At 37.1% G+C, this 17,060-nt stretch overlaps 1 protein-coding gene across 2 annotated transcripts; it reads right to left on the reverse strand.

Annotated features, from left to right (window-relative positions):
• Nucleotides 1-29: 29 nt before the first annotated feature.
• nudt4a (nudix (nucleoside diphosphate linked moiety X)-type motif 4a) lies at nt 30-15,557 on the reverse strand. Of its 2 annotated transcripts, none has more exons than XM_087796985.1 (5): nt 15,336-15,557; nt 9,146-9,256; nt 5,720-5,764; nt 5,266-5,353; nt 30-1,411 (listed from the first exon to the last, which is right to left on the reverse strand). In XM_087796985.1, exons 1-5 carry the CDS (start codon nt 15,432-15,434, stop codon nt 1,185-1,187), a joined length of 570 nt encoding a protein of 189 aa, XP_087653111.1. In that variant the 5' UTR covers nt 15,435-15,557; the 3' UTR covers nt 30-1,184. The 2 variants fall into 2 exon arrangements, with proteins under 2 accessions (XP_087653111.1, XP_087653112.1); XM_087796986.1 differs by having other exon boundaries at nt 30-1,407; nt 5,262-5,353; nt 15,336-15,556.
• Nucleotides 15,558-17,060: the final 1,503 nt, after the last annotated feature.

Consider the following 17,060-nt stretch of genomic DNA (forward strand, 5'->3'; position numbering starts at 1 on the left):
TACATCATTTATTCTTTTAATGTTCTGTTTTATATACAACACAAGGTTCCAGTCATTCGTCTTAATGAAAACAACAATTGACTATAGTCACAACATTCAAAGACAAAAAGAGCAGAAGCTATAAACTGTTATTGTGATGTTGACAAAACAGTGTGGCTTTTCCGAGGCATCTGACAAAAAAATGCACGTGACATTTAAGGACCGTGTGTTTTGACAATAATAAATAAACCCAGGCACTGACTGTCCAGAACTCTTCATTCATTCACAACCATGAATCCAAGTTTCTTAAGGCAATTCATTGCAAGCGAACGATGAATAATATAAGTTACATTACAGCAGTGTGTATTTCTGACCGATCCAGTTGATACTGGTGTAGTGTTTTTTAGGAAAAGGCACTTGGAGAAAACTAGTCAAAACTTGCATAAACATTCATCATTAGAAAACATTTGTCCAAGGAAATATTCAACCTATATTTCTTCTTATTTCAGTTTTTTTTTTACTCATCTTTTGATGGCGTGCACCTTCAGGGGGGTGTGTCCCACCCAGCATTAAACAAGGTCACAGCCATCACCAATTCACAGCTTCAGTTAAAAATCCCCAATTACTTCAATAAAAATCAGAGTTGGATTTTTCTTATCCACTAGTAATTAATCGTCTTGTGGTACATAAAAGATGATGGTTGGCAAAATCATCACAACTTAAAAATGGCATTGTAAACAAACAATGATCCAAATATACAAACAAATTATCTCCAACCTACAACTACAGGCATTACTGGCACAGCATGGATGAGACTTCAACTAAAAGCAAAGCATTCCCTCTATTTTTTTTTTGTCTAATCTAACAAACTATGTGAATCAAAGATAAGTTCAAAGGCTGTAAGACTTCTTAAGGCCTTCATGATTAGTTTGCTGCACCTGATGATTAAAGTCCTTTTAAATGGACAGATTTGCTCATTTGGCTGGTGATAGTTATCAGAAAATACATGTACAAAAAGAAAAAACCTGTAGTTAGAATTTCAAAACATTTTTGGCACTTTTCTTTCCCACTCGATGTGAGATTTTAAATCATATTATTGATACTGTACACAATTAAAAAAAAAACGTAGTTAGTCAGAAAAATTAAAGCAGAAGTCCTTTCCGATATTGGCCTCATCGCAGATCAGCCGGAAGCTGCGGAAGCTCCTATCGGTTGACTAGATCGGAGGCCAGTTTGGAGCGGACCACGTAGTGAGGTGTGTTGTTGTCCATCACTGTAGAGCCAAGAGTGTTGCCGTTGGTGGGGCTGCAGACGGGGCTGCAGACTGGGACACAGGTGTTCTTGAGGGTGCGTAGGTACTCGGCGTGGACCGGCTTGTGGCTCTGCAGCACTCGGATGGCTTCGTCAACCTTGAACCACTTACGCTTCCTCCCTGCAGCCAGAGAGAACATTCTGAATCAACACGAGTTTTCATTTGAAAGACAAAAATAACATGAATTATCAACTTCACTTTACTTTTAAAAAGATCTACTCATTCTACAAAAGGTATAGATTTGAGAAGTGTGAGGGTTTAACTTGACAATTCATGAGTTTTTTAATGATTAAATGTATCATTTGAATTTCAAGTGTTACAAATAAATAAATAAATAATTTAAATGTTTTTTTAAGCATTGCATTGTTATTATTAGTTAATAATTGAATTCAATTGTTTCTATATTGAAAGGTTTCATGTTTTTATCGAGTTATTTAATATAATAATTTGTATATTGAAATGATCGAATTCCTGTTTTTTTTAACAATTACATTTAATAATTAGAATAAATGTTTTTATTTAAAGCATAGAGTTTGATATTCTAGTTCCAATAACTCAAGAAAACATTTTCCAAATGTAATTTAAATGTAATAGTGTGGTAGCAAAATGTATCCTTATATTAATGAAAATAGAATATCAAATTCCATTTATAAACATTTTGTTTTTTAATACTCCATCTGTTAAATTCCGAATTAAAAATCAAATTAATCTTTTCAATAAACAAACTATTGAATTCAATAAAAACAAATTCAGCCTTTCAATAAAGAAACATTATAATTCAATAATTTAGTAAAACAATTAAATGCTGAATGAAAATATATATATTTTTTAAGTTTCTACATTTGAAATGTAAAATTCAACCATCAATTGACGGCACTGATATACTTCCGTTCATTGTTTCACTCCCACCATCGTTCCCAGCAACACTTAAATCATAAACTTCCGTCTTTAAAACTTCAAACGTCACTGTTGACATTATTTACGACTCTAACTCGTCTATATCGTCTCCCTCATAAGTCCACCGACAAACCTGCACTGGCCTCGAAGGTTCATTGCATCATCAAAGCAGGTATGTCTGCTTATCGCGATGCTCTTCAGAAGCTCCATTGACTCCAAGTTAATACAAAACTAACTTCAGAAATCTTTGACTCGTGTTTAGTGTCCTGGAAACCTCCTTCATTCATTCCTCTACTCACTTTCCGTCTAAGGTTTAACACCCTTTAGGAAACCCTTGACTACTATAGATGTAGTGAAATAAAAGAGACCAACATGGGCACTTGGAAGTCTCTACATGCAAACAAAATATTATTATTTTATCTTAGTTGGATGGAGTTTTCATTGGGTCACTATCTAACCATCAGCAGCGGTACTGGATTTGACTGAAAAGAAGTTTGGGACTCTCAGGATAATACTGGAGAAATAAGTTATCTCTGACGTGTGACTGGAAAACAGATGAATTATTTCTGTTTTCTCAGTTTTTTTCTCGTAATAATGGGTAAATTAAACATCTTTTAGTCTAGATTAAGACGTAGAAAAACTGCCGAAGTATCCAATATCCGATGACCATGAAGGTTGCCCAGTCCTATTATATAAAGTTCTACCTACCTATCTATCTATCTATCTATCTATCTATCTATCTATCTATCTATCTATCTATCTATCTATCTTATACCATCCCCAGTGAAGTAACTGGGTTAGTGTTGCTTATATGATGCCGAACAATCTGTTTGCCATCGCTGACAGAAACAACAAAGAAATATATCACAATAATAATGAATTATTTATTGTGAGACTTAAACCCTCGTATATCAGGAAAAGAAAACAATACTTATTATGCCGTTTTAAGGACATTCTCAGCCTCCGTTGCCTTGTGTTTGTTTATTCATTTGAGTTTTACAAATGTGATACATTTCCAACGAGCAATGCGATGTGAGGCCTGAAAAGAAACACCTTAACTTCCCTGCAATTCAAATAGTCGACACCCGGTGTCACTAAACTACAGAAAAATGTGCCAATATGCATAAGTGAGATTCGTCAAAAAATGTTCAGGACAAAAAAAAACCTTCATTCTGCAGCTTTAAAAATGGAATATAAAGTAATTGAGGGTTAAAGAAATGGTTAGATAAGAATATATTGTTCAACTCTGAAACTGGCCTACATGTATCAAACATCTGTAAAGGTTTCTTACTAGTTATTGGGTTTATTACAGCGTCATTCTTTACAAGCTGGTTCTGCGTCCTCGGATTATCTCAACAAGGTTGCTCAATGGCAAACAACTCCCATCTTTCCACTATAACATTATGCAACAGGATTGAACAGTGCAGCTCATGGACCAGGACCAAAGTTAGAGTGGAAATAGGCATTCCTGACCTATTTCAGTGGGCGTTTATGAAGGCAGCTAATCTCAGCGACAATGCGTCTCCCAGTCTAACGATCCTTCAAGTAAACCGTCAGCTGCGTCGTCGAGACTCTTCACAAGGTTGGAGAAAGTATTTCTAGGATAAAGTGTGAAAATAGGAGCCAGGTGCGAGTCGCGTTACGGCGACACCTCTAGGGAACAGAACCTCTACGCCTTTACGCAGCAGTAAGTCTGAGGTCTGGTTCGGGGCAACAGAGGACACGTAAGGTTACGGCGGGTGATGATATCTGGAAAAAGAAAGCAAACACGCTGCCTCCCATTGAACAGCCTGAACTGTGTCTGAAGGATATAAATGAAGCTCACTTTCCAGACATGATAAAAATAGGAATCTTGCTCAGTCTGAGACAAATAACTTTTATGTAACTTGCATAGTAAGCTTGAGCAGCGCTGGGATCACCCAGGTGTCAGCTTTGAACTATAGATCTGGGTCAGTCAGCGATGCATTACTCAATTCTCCAGATAACCCACTTTCAAGACCGGAGGAAAATACACTGTAATCAACCCAACACATGTCAGGGGTCGGTACAATTCCCAAGATCATAGTTGCACAGTCGGCATGACCCTGACGCCCTAGCAAGGCATTGTTTTATGTGAAACCTTTTTCAGAAACTGGACCAACAAACCAAAAAGCCAGAGATGTAAAACTGCAAGACAGCCTTTATTCAGAGTGAAACTTAAAATATGCTAATTTATGAGCTTTAATGAGCTTAAAAAACTATATTATATAAAGTTTAACAAATCATAACCTACTGGCTTTTATCCAGCCACTCTGAATTCCTCCCCCAGCAATGATATCAAGATCATTAAAATGAACAACTGATTTTTTAAATAGAAAATATGATACATATACCAACACATGGGCAACGATATGAGGCATTGCTATATATTACGATACTGTAGGAACAAGAATATATTTGTAGTATTGTCCGAGTACTTGACGTGTTGCAGAATGTAGAGACAACATGTCTCTTGATGAAGTCGTAACTGCTTTCATTTGTTTTGAAACCAAAATATGCACATACATAAGCTTTAAAAGCTGCTGGAGTCAACTGTATCCTCTCGTCCTCAGTCATAGCAGAGATCTCGCCAGATTTAGTTCCTTTAGATGCTGCGTTATTGTATTTTATAGACACTATTGAAATAAAAACTATAAAATAACTATCAAAGCTTCTGATTTTGGTAAAATGTAAACATGATTTGAAAGCCAAACAATAAATAAAGTGCTAAACTTTCTTACAACTGTTCTAAAAAATAAAATTAATAATTAAACATATCAATTAATAAAATATATTAATAAAATCAATAAGGGGTAGAATAGAACAGCAAGAACTGTTCTTCATTATCCTTTTTTACAGTTTGTCGTGGAATATGATTGAACGACGACATTACAATGACGGTGTGTAACATCTACATCAGATTAGGGGATTAAAACTTGCATTTTTGGTTTGTTATTCGATTTTATTTCTGCTTTTCAACACCCACGGCTGGTTAATCAGTGTCTGTGTGAAGGATGTTTTTTTCAGCCCTGCCGAGGTAGAGGCAATAAAACACATACCAATGTTGACCGAGTCCTCCCAGTCCTCCAGTGTCTCGGTCACTATAAGGATGTAGACATACGTCCTGTGTTTCCTGTCCTGATTGTGCTGCGAACACGAGAAGAAAAAGACATGAGATCATCTAACGCTGTTTTTCAAGCCTTTAGACTTGGATTCGTTACGAACTGAAACTGTACTGCTAATAAACCGGTCATATTGGGAATGGAATACACACGTGATTTTGTTCGCCTCTGTCCACGGCCACGACTTGGTTAACAGAAAATACCTTCAAACACTGACATTATGTCAGGTACTCTGTTCACTCTCTGGTACATGAAGTGACTTGGAAACGGTCCCGTTAAGACATCCGAAACATGAGCGGTCATCAGTGGCGCTGATACCGGACAATTATATAATGCATAATTTGCCATCTGTGAAAAGGTACAAGTTCATGTGACACTTGCGGTGGCTTACCTCAAAGATGCCAAGAAGTCTCCCCAGCTTCCCCTTCACACCCGCCTGCGGGTGCAGGAAGAAAGGCATCAATCATACGTTGGATTGTGTTTGATACACACACTGAGCATTTACAACCCTCTCATGCAGGACTAAAAGCTCTTTGATAGTGTCTCATAGCAACGTGTCTGTTTGTAAAGTGTGAATAAAGATGATCTATTTCACAACGTTACCATTATTCCAGGCTGGCATTGACAACAATTATTGGGTGGAAAATACACTTTGAACTCTAAGTAATCTTCTCATACTTTTAATTTTGAAAATACTGGACCATCTTGAAATACTAAAAAACTTCTTTAGAGACCTTAAACAATGTGAACTTGGATTATTTCGCAACAGATTGATCTGTTTTTTGCTAATTGTCTTGAAAGCGGCATGTTGCTAGAGTTAAAGAGAATTAAAAATCAGTTATTTTTCGATTTATTTTCCTTGAATTTCTCAAACACCTGTGTTGTTCTCAGTATTATCTTGATCTTTAAAGTATGTACTTTTTAGAGTATTGTTTTGATTGTCTAAGCGCTTTGTGACCCTGGTCTCGAAAAGCGCTATATAAATAAATATTACTTACTTACTTACTTACTTACAGTCTCAAAGTTTCATTAAAACCTTTTCACAACCTTGTTGTTTTTTTTTTTTTAAAGACAGATAAACGAAACCTATACATAATCAAAAATGACTCCAACACTGATAGTTCACCACAAATTAAAATTCATTTTCTCACCCTAATGTCGATTTAGGGTTGGTATTATCTTCAGATGAATGTGTTCGTATTTAGAGTTAAAAACAAAAAATCAAAATACCTCATTACTGCTCGTCTTTAACCTCCATCTTGTACCGATGCCTCGGCGTTAGAAAAAATTAAACAATACCATATTTTACGATCATTTGTAGAGGAAGCTCTCAGGTTATAAGCGTAAACCTTGCGCGTGAGGATACACTTGTAGCTGGAGCTGGAAGACCCGAAGCTTACGCTACAAACAAACTTAAAATATAGACTTCTTTCATTTTTACAGGACAATTCCTCATGTCAAGATGGACGCTACAGACAAGAACCACTGAGGTATTTAGATGTTTTTAAGTGCATCTTTTGGGACGAAGACAAGTGAGCGCCGGTTGCTAGATTAGCATGGACATACATTTTTGCCTATAAAGAGAAAAACGGATACATTTGAAAAATCGAAAGAAAAAACTCATATAAGTATGTTTTTTTTAATTCTGGGTGAACTATATCTATAAAGTTTATCTATAAAGTTTGTGAAATGGCCAAATAATTGCATTTTCTGTACTGACTGACCTGTTTAGGTTTATTTTCCCTGAGCATTTGAGAGAACGAACATGATTTTTATTTTGTTTTTCTTTTATCTTAAGACACATATGTGCCAAGGCTAGGAATATCATCTTATTTTTTATATTCATTTACACACTTGTATTGAAGAGGAAAAACAGTTTCCCCCGATGTTGGGTAAAATGACTGGGTGAGGGTTGCTCATATATACTCAGCAGCTCCGGGGCTTGCGTGCAAAAAATGTTTTGTAAGTGGATCCTGCAAATGAAATTGCTCCGCTGTGTCAGAATGTCGCTGTAAGACTTGGCAGCTTGTTGCTCATCATTCTGCTAGAGAAGCAGGTACTGATGGCTTGTCCACGCAGCTAGTACATGGCTTTTCCTTGGTCAGCCCCCCCACCTCAACATCTTCATGTTAATAAATCTAAAAGAAACAATCTGCAATTTTGACCCCCTGCTGTTTGGCGTACTTTAAATGTGGTCTCTTGTTTCAGAGCTCATGGGATCAGTGAGGGATCAGGCCACTGTGTGCCTTAATTCCATGTGACATTCTTGACGCTTTCTACCATGATTTATCTGAATATTGACAGGATTAATCAGCAGATGATTTAATGTGTCAAAAAAGGTTAAATAAACAACTAATGAAAGTGAAAGAGTAGATGCCTTGCGTTGGGAGGAGTGACTGCAGGTGTCTATTGTTGATCTCTGGCCCTATTCGCACAGGATTAGTTTTACCTTTGGTGATTTGTAAATGACCCCCCACCTCTGTGTTATTTTAATGCACAGGATACACAACCTCTTGTGGAATAGTCTGTTTTTCTGACTGAATACATAGAGATACAGATCTAAAAAGTTGCGGAATTACTGAAGGAGAAAGGCAAGGTGAAAAAGAGCGCAATTACAATAATAAATAATGGGATGCAGATTCGCACTGGACTAGTATTATCATTGGACGCCTGTGTTAGGAGAAATGCAGGTCATTTGCGGGTGAATTATTACATTACAAATCACAGACATGGCGCATTGGCACAGGGGTAAATATCAATATACCTAAAAATAACAATATTTTTCTTGGGATAGAGATCAATATTCAACAGTGCTGTAACATTTTATTTTGTAATGCTTTTATTCGTTAAAAAGAAAATCATAGTTATTTCATGGTTTACACTTAAATAAAGTATGTTTACAATTAAATAATTTGATGTTGCTATTCACAATTACATGCAAATATTCGCGTTTGTTAATTTATGTGTTTCAACTCAACTTCCCACTGCTACATGGCAGCATTACGTCTGATGTGGCAGGATTCACCCGTCTGTGTAAAGGAACAAGACTGACTGAGGATGAGAGGATACAGTCTACTCCAGCAACTTTTAAGGCTAATGTTTGAAGGATATTTTGCTTTCAAAAACAATTAGATTAATCACCCGTACATTACTTTAAAACAAATATTTATTGTTCACTGTAATAGAACTTGATAAATTACTGTTGTATTCATTGAAATGTTTTATACCACATAACGTAATCACACTTTTAAACTCTCTCTGCCAATCCCTGTGCTCTTGTTGCAGTGGTCAAGTGAACATTTAAAAACATTTAACAATAAAAGATTGGTAGATTATTGTTTTGACCCCACGGCAGGAGGTTTTTCAGCTCGTCTATATTCAGATGCATGTCCGATCTTTGGAGTCACGACCTGTCGGTAACTGGACACTGGTCCTAAATGTCACTGCCATACGTCAAATCCTGTCAGCACGCTACTATCCACGGCAGGAGCACCTCGCCCTGGCCGACGACCAGCAACCTCTTAACTGCAGCACAGAACAATTAAGTGCCTATTCCTGCGTCATGGCAAATACATTTCTAATTCCTCTGTGCTGATAAATGTGCATTCAGATCATTGGCTTGTATGAATGATTTATTATACTAAGAGTGAATATAGATATATATAAAACTAGATATATACTGTATATAAATATACTGTGTATATATAGACATGCAAAAATGCAGCCGTTAAAATATTGCACAACTAAACTACAGTACTAAAGTTTTAAAAACCAAAATGTTTTTTGTTTTAGTTGTCCGACTTCATTGACCTCTCACCTCTTCATAGACTTCCCGGACAGCAGCTCCGCAAGGCTCCTCCTCCGGCTCCATTCCTCCTCCAGGTACGATCCATTGGTCGGGATGCCGGCTGCTGCTCACCAGGAGAACCTGTCAAGTTGAGAAAACTTTGTCAGCGTTTTTTGCCACGTAAAGAGAGAGAGAGGGGGTCACCGGAGAGAGCTCAAATACATGACACCATCACACAGTAGTGAAGAATCTATCACGGCTATGTTTGCCGTTGACTTGGTGAGATCGTGCATGTCAGTCGATGTTGACATCATTTCGGAGCTTCACATGAATAAGATGTGTAAGACGGCAGGCTTTAATTAGACCACAGCAGATGTTGACCAGGAACCACCAGCAGCCCTTTTGCCTGTTTTATGCAGTCCATATGATGCCTTTAATTTTTATCCTCAAATGTTCACGTTAAATATTTTTACTTTTTGTCACTCAAAGCATGATACAATGAAACAGGCTTTTTATTAAAAAGAAAATCTAATTTGGCCTTTTGTTCTATGATTCTTTTCATTTATATATGTATATTATATTTAGAAATATATGTAGAAAATATATTTAAAAATACAATAGAAATACAATACAATACAAATAATAACACTTCATACAATACTTAATAACATACTTTATTTTATTTTCCTATTTCTTACATTTTAACTAGTCTGTCTTGTTGCTTCATTTAACGAGTCTGTCTTGTAGCTTGAAAGTCCCTCACAGTCACAGCTTCATTGTAAATTCAATTACACATTGATAGACAACCGACCCTAAAGAAACAGTGTAAACACTGTAAACATTGTTGTTTTGACTTGTGGGGTAAAGTAAATATATCCATACATTTAAATATTGTGTTTTATTACAATCCTGTATCAATATTCAACAGCACTGTACCCTTGTTTTGTTGTTGTTTCTTTTTACTGGATAATGGTTTATAAGTACATGAAAAATAAAACTATTTGATTTTTCACATTTTATAATTACACGCAAATATATACTGCATTTGTGCATATTCCATCCGTTTTCGTTACATCCTGCGCAGCTAGAAACAAGAAACAGTGAAATTCTCCTACATCCTGGCAATGACTGAGGACAAGAGGATACAGTCGACTCCAGCAGCCAATTGTGGTCTGTACATTTTGGCAATGTCAAAGTAAAGTACTCAGGCAAAACATTTTGATACATATTGTATCACCAAGTATTTCGTATCGCCAGATTCCTGCCAAATTATACATGCATACAAGCATTAATTATACAACTATATCTTTTAAAACATTTAGTTCTCTAGTAGTAGTAGCTCTAAACCATCTGTCCTTTTTAATTGATTATTACGGATGGAAAAAAAGATCAGATTTTCCCTGAAGTAACATAAGCCTGTGACCCTTTAAACATAAATACACTAGTTTCATTCAAGTTTACAAAAAGAAAACCTGTAAACTAGTAAAAATGTGTGAAACAAACCGTCTACAAGAAATTTTTACTGTATTCATCTTAGTGTCGTCTGTGAATATAATCAGACGTTAAATCGACACCTTTCATTTGTACATCTGTCAATACATTTGCTTCAGCAGGACTATGATGTGTGGACGACGGCCGTCAGTGTTGTCGTGTGTAGGGTTGACACCGGAACATTAACACACCGCGGTGCAAGTTCACAAGTCCTGCAACGCCAGCTGTGACTGGCAGAGTGGACCTCCTTTCTTTCTTTAGGTGTTGGAATGGTGTCTGACGTGAGGAGGTCACTCTTCAATCTTTCAAGGGCATAACACGACGTTTGATGTTTCGAGGGCTACAGTGTATCTTGTGTGGGGACGTGTGATGGACGGCTGTCACCGCGGATAAAAGTGTCGAGGGTCGTCCAAGCAGCCGAGAAGAGCGATTTAATATTTGCTGACCTCTGACATAAAACACGTTTTCCTTCTTTTTTCCCGGCTAAAACCCCTGAGAATGTTGCCAAACACAGTCATCTTTACTGATAATTTCTCAACATGACATCTTGATGTGGTGACAAACGAGTGTTGGTAAACGTATCTCACATTCCCGTCCTAAATGCAGGACCTGCAGTTTGGTCTTTTTTTGAGTACAGTGCCCCCCAGGCGATATTGTCACTTGACCTCACACTCGCTGTGACCCATATTACATTCACGTGTAAATGCCTTCTCAAACCAGACGTGCGCATGTTAACGTACCTGAAAATATCCCACAACCTGTAGAGATTATTAACAACTCAAAAGTGTTTTTTTTACAAAGGTTAGCATGGTGGATAAGAGCTGATAATTCCATCGTCAGTGGTGTCAGATCTGCACGACTGCGACTCGTGTAACTCCATGCTGGGGCATCGCTTCTCACTTTGTAATGGGGTTAAGTGAAATCCTATACACACCAAAACAAACCTTTTCATGTGTCGCCCTTCATTCACTTAAAGCGTCGCCAACCAGTAAATATATGGGTAAGTAAATCTGATAAAACACTAATTTATAGTCACATCTATTTGTAAGTAATATTTGTGGAGCGCTTTTCCAGACCAGGGTTAAAAAGCGCTTAAACAATCAAAACAATACTCAATAAAATATATACTTAAAAGGTCAAGATAACACCGAGAACAACACAGGAGTCAGAAAATCAAGGAAAAACCTGCACGAGCAAAAGTCACTAGAGTCTATCTGGGAGGAAAAATGGGTATATTTGTACAAAGTCAAAAAGGAGAGTGTTTTTAGAAGAACAGCAAATGTATCGAATGGTTGTGTGTGTACAGATAGACACAAATGCCCGATGAAACACGTGGGAACTCCAGCACACTCCAGCAGCCAAAAGGCTTTAAAAAAAAAAACAAATCACAGGATCAGCAGTTGCCCATCGGTGCGAAAGCAACAGCGCTTATCGGGGTAGGTTAATGACCTCGAGGTACACACCTCTCTGCTGGACGAATGAGCAGAAAACGGAAACGCACAAACAAACACAAAATGGATTGCAGCCTCAACAACATCCATTTTCATACTCAAAGATGTCGCATCTCTACCAATTGTCAAATCATTTAAAAGGATTGAAGATTCAAAGAGACAAATCTCTGCCTCTCATTCCATCGCTTATCTTTTAAATGTAATCTTTTAAAGCTTTCACATGATCAATTTCATCCTTTTTTTTTAAAAAAAAAACATGTTCTTTATTTCATTATTAAATTGTTCCAGTTTGATTTTTAACACAATAGTCTGTGGCTGGAACTACTAATCGATTTAATAAATAAATAAAAAAAAGTCCATCGATTTTGGAATAACATTTCGTGACATTTGAGAAAAGTCATGTTTCAGAGAGACGTGATAAAGAGTGTAGTTAATCAATTCATGTGGTTTACATGATCACTTCTTTTGTTGTTAGATTGACTTTTCTTGTTGTTCTGTTGTGTAGAAAATGTTGTATGCCTCTCACGAGTTGTCACACTTAGAATTCAAAGCAGCATTTTTCCTTCCAAATGACTCACAAATGAACAATAACATGTGCAATTTTGCACATTTCTGCATACTTGTATGTAATTACGATTTATGAGTATGTGAATTTTCTCTGACAGGTTTTAAAATATTCTGTTTAAGCTAATGATACATTTCTGGCTAGGGGTTTCAATGTTTAAACATTTTTTCAGTTACACAACGGAGATTTATGAACGCCGATGTGCTAGCTGTCTACTGCAGTTGCACTGTAAAGCCACTAGAGGAATTGGTCTCAATTCAAACACCCAAGACCAAATCCCATTACCCCAAAGCCATTCTGATAGAGCAAAAGATATTTATTCTTGAAGATCCATTTTCAGTTGGTACTAAATTATAAATAAGATAAAGGCAAATGACTTCACTTTATTGAATGCATTTTTCAGAATAAACAGCGTACGTAAAATCTTTTAAAATGAGAAACGAGAACGAGAATTCTGTATTTACTATTCTTTAAACTGCTTATAATTGTTACACTGCACTAAATAACCTGTCAAATGTTGTTCAAATATGAATCTGCACCGCGAGTCACAGTGGTACTAATAATGGAGCCTCGCCTGAGCACAAGAATTTATTTATTTTCTAATTTAACATTTTAAATAGTGTATAAGGAAAATAAACATACACGTGTGTATTAATTAAATTGTTCTACTTGTCATATCTTTCTCCTGATTTACTCTCATGTTTCAAACTTTGAAGTCTTCCTCCCTATGATGCAAGACCCCCTCATGACCCTATTTTGAACTTGTTGCTTTATAAACTTCTCCCCCATCTGAAATCTTGGCGAACGAGAGGTTACGAGAGCGAAATGTAGCAACTTTTTGGGATTGATCACTTGTGGTGACAAACCTTCATGCTTGACCAATCACAACACAGTGGGTGTGGTTATGGTAAACAAGATTTCATCTCCAGAAAGGTGCTTTCAGTGGGCGGGGCTTAAGCACATTTTCTAATGTAAATATTTCAATGCAAAGAGAGTTTTGTACAAACACTGATGAGTACAATAGAGGTCAAAGATCAATTGAAGAGAACTACCATATTATTTAATCATTATTAATAACACATGTTAATCTAACTACTTATAACTAATAAGTTAAAGTAAATTTGTAATCTTACAGTTCTTCTTATCTTAAATCTGTTTTATTTATAGTCTGCTTTATCGTAGTACATGTAATTATTCTTATCCGTCAAGATATGGCCTCATATATCCTCTCGAGGCTCGACTGTCGTGTCCAGGAAGTGACAGTAAAGTCACGCGGAGCTGATGGACACTTTCCCACATAAACTGTGACGCGACCTATGAGAGCTGGAAGTGTTGTCGGGTCGACCACCACCCCATGGTTCGCTGTGATCAGCAGGATTTTCAAATGTCAACACCAGGAGGACCATCACCAGGAGGAAGAAGAATGATGGTGAAGCATGAGGAGCATGAAAGCAAATCCAGCAGGGAACAGCGAGTGCCTGCACCTTGTTTCTATAAATTGCTGCAGATAGGTCACTTCGTGTTTAGCACACAGTGTAACACTCAACCACCTGAGACTAGACTCCCCCCTGGATCACACGTGGTGCTGAGATAGCCTTCCATCTCCAGGCAGATGCACACGGCTGTAGGACACCAGATGCCTCGCTGAGCGATCCTAAGTATTGATGGAATGTGCCTATCGATGACTTCATAGTGCTTGAGCAAACACAAGATAAGAAAAACCTTTATTTGCTCTACAGCAGAATAAACGCGAGTACGAAAAAGTTTAAACTAACTTTTTGTATAGTTTTTTTTTTATGATTTCTTAAGCATATAAAAAAATATTTCTGAATTGATTCAAGCGTTTTACATCAAAAACAAAAAAGCATGTTTGTGCTCCAAGAGAGTTACAGCAATAAAATACAGATTGTATCTTTCCCTTACATGCGGCACTAACACGGGGGTCACACTTGCAGTTCAGACTCTTGGGTCAGACAGGTTCTGCAGCAAAACAAGAGCATCATTAGGTCACTTTTCTGTTGTTCGTCTCTGGGCAGTAGTGTCATCTTGTTCTTTCTCTTTATGTTCTTGTTCTAATTTTATTTTGATTTATTTTTTATGAAAAATTGCTGTATTTTCTGTGGCTATTGGAAAAAAACAATTTCAATCAATCAATAAAGTTTTACCTTACCTTACCTTAGTGAGGTGCATTAAAATTAAAAGCATGAGATATAAAATAAGTATTTTCACAATGTACACCTCTAGTTACATTGACCTTTAACCGTGTGCATCAACCATATTTAAAGTGCTTTTTTAAATACTTACTTAAGAAATGGAATTATTCAGTTTGCAAGGAAAACACAATCTATTCATGAATTCAATTATTACAACTTATTACATTAAATAATAAATCATTTTTGACTAATTTAACTGAGGATTTTCCTTCTCTAGTCGAGAGCATCAAAGGGACTTTAATGAAGACGTTTCCTCTACAACCGGAAGTTGTTGCGACTATCTTTTGTTGGAGACCCCCGTTACTTTTATAGGTCAAATGTCTCCCACCATGAACCCCCCTCCTCCACCACCACCACCACCCTTTCTAAAAATCACGTCCAGCTCTCAGACAACTCTACCGAAACACTGGAAAAGGACACATGTTGGCAGTAAATGAACCGAGAGCGACTTAAACTGGACAAAAGTGAACCGTCAAGCGCCTGAACTTCCGTCGCCTCACCTCCTCCTCAGCCTCGCTCTTGAAGCACAGACACGCCGCCCGTCGCTTGAACCCTTCGCCGTCATACGTCCTGGTCTGGTTGGGCTTGAACTTCATCATATATGTCCACAGGAGGTTGAAGTGTTGCTCAGGCCAGCCGTCATTCGCGTCCGTGTGATGTTGCCAGTCGAACGCTCGTAATAGTGACAGCTCCGGCAGGAGAGCGCTGGTCACACACACGTTCACCGGGGAACACTTCCGGCTTTCAAAATAAGACGACTTATGAGGACTTTCTATCTAGGGCGAAAGTAAAAATAGTTGATATATATCATTTGTATTATTTTATATTTTCACAAGTAAAGCTCCAAGTGTAACATTATTTCCATGTTATACGTTTAAACCGATTTTGTCTTTTTTTTAATTTGCTATGTTGTGTTTATGTCTGCATTTTTTGTATGTATTTTGCACGTTTTTTTTAATAATACGGAAAACTCGACAGGAACACGTCAGATATAAAATTTAATGGATTCAATTATAATGTAAGTTTTTCTTTTAATTGAATATAAGAGTCAGTCATTTTATTCAATTGATCTCATTTCGTCTTTTATTTAATTCATTCTATTCTATACTGTAAACAACACAAATAAATCTTGTGTTGTGTTGAACGCAAGTAAGTAAGTAAGTAATTTTTATTTGTATAGCGCTTTTCCAGACCAGGGTCACAAAGCGCTTAAACAATCAAAACAATATTCAATAAAGTATATACATTAAAGGTCAAGATAAAACTGATAATACAACAGGAGTTCCAGAAAATCAAGGAAAAGCCTGAACAAATAGAAAGTCTTAAGATGTTTCTTAAAGGAGTCAGTAGACTCCATTAAGGAAAGGTAAGTAAGTAATTTATATCAATAGGTAATTCCACAACAATTACATAAGCTTTTTCTTCTTATAAGCTTTTAGTACAAATAATGGCATTTGTTTTTAAGCTTGTTAAGATTTATTTTGTATGACTCAGGCTTTAGAGTTTAAAAATAAATATACAATACGGTTGCATTTATTGTTCGAGAGCCGGTGAGATACTAATGCTATATTCAGTCACTAGTCAATAACCTATTTCTGGAGGTCTGATCTGTTCAAAGAAAACGGATGTCTTCACTGTGTCCAGCTGCTCTGAGCCGACACGATCATGTTGTCACGTCATGGGTTCATGCTGCTGTATTTGTCTTAACAAAAGTTCAAAGGTCACTGCGACAGCCACAATCCACTATTGACCCGCAAGCATGTTTCGGTCACTCACTTAACTTGTCTAACAGATTGTTTAAAAAAAAGGAGTGGCGTCATAAGTAGTATGATTTCATGAAGCCATGGCTTACAGATGTTTCTTGAAGGGTGGCAATTTAGTGATGCATGATGGTAGGTATTCCTGGAGGGACTGGGAAATGTGAGAAAGTACAGTCACAAGGTTCTCGACAGGGCGGACCAGGGTTGTAGGACAGAGAAAAAAAGTTCACCGTTAAAAACGTTAACCCTGTTAGAAATGAAGAGTTCCATTAAAGCATTTAAATTCCACTATGAAATCAGAATTATGCTAAGCTGTTCCATTGGCGCCATGATCTCATTCATTCATTCTCCATCCTCTCTACTGTATAATAGGGCCACAGGAGGTTGGATCGTGGCCCAGCTACATGGAGTGAGAAAGGAGAAGCATCCTGGACGGTTCACCAGTCCATCACAGGGAACATAGAG

Source organism: Callionymus lyra, chromosome 8 (assembly GCF_982586985.1).
Source record: "Callionymus lyra chromosome 8, fCalLyr1.hap1.1, whole genome shotgun sequence".
NCBI classification, from domain to species: Eukaryota; Metazoa; Chordata; class Actinopteri; order Syngnathiformes; family Callionymidae; genus Callionymus; species Callionymus lyra.

Excerpts from the sequence above, each read along its gene's own strand:
- nudt4a (XM_087796985.1), bottom strand. The coding sequence starts at position 15,434 with ATGATGAAGTTCAAGCCCAACCAGACCAGGACGTATGACGGCGAAGGG. Across the intron at positions 5,765-9,145 it reads TCCGGGAAGTCTATGAAGAG|GCGGGTGTGAAGGGGAAGCT; the intron begins GTGAGAGGTCAA and ends CTGCACCCGCAG. Across the intron at positions 1,412-5,265 it reads GGAGGACTCGGTCAACATTG|GGAGGAAGCGTAAGTGGTTC; the intron begins GTATGTGTTTTA and ends CTCTGGCTGCAG.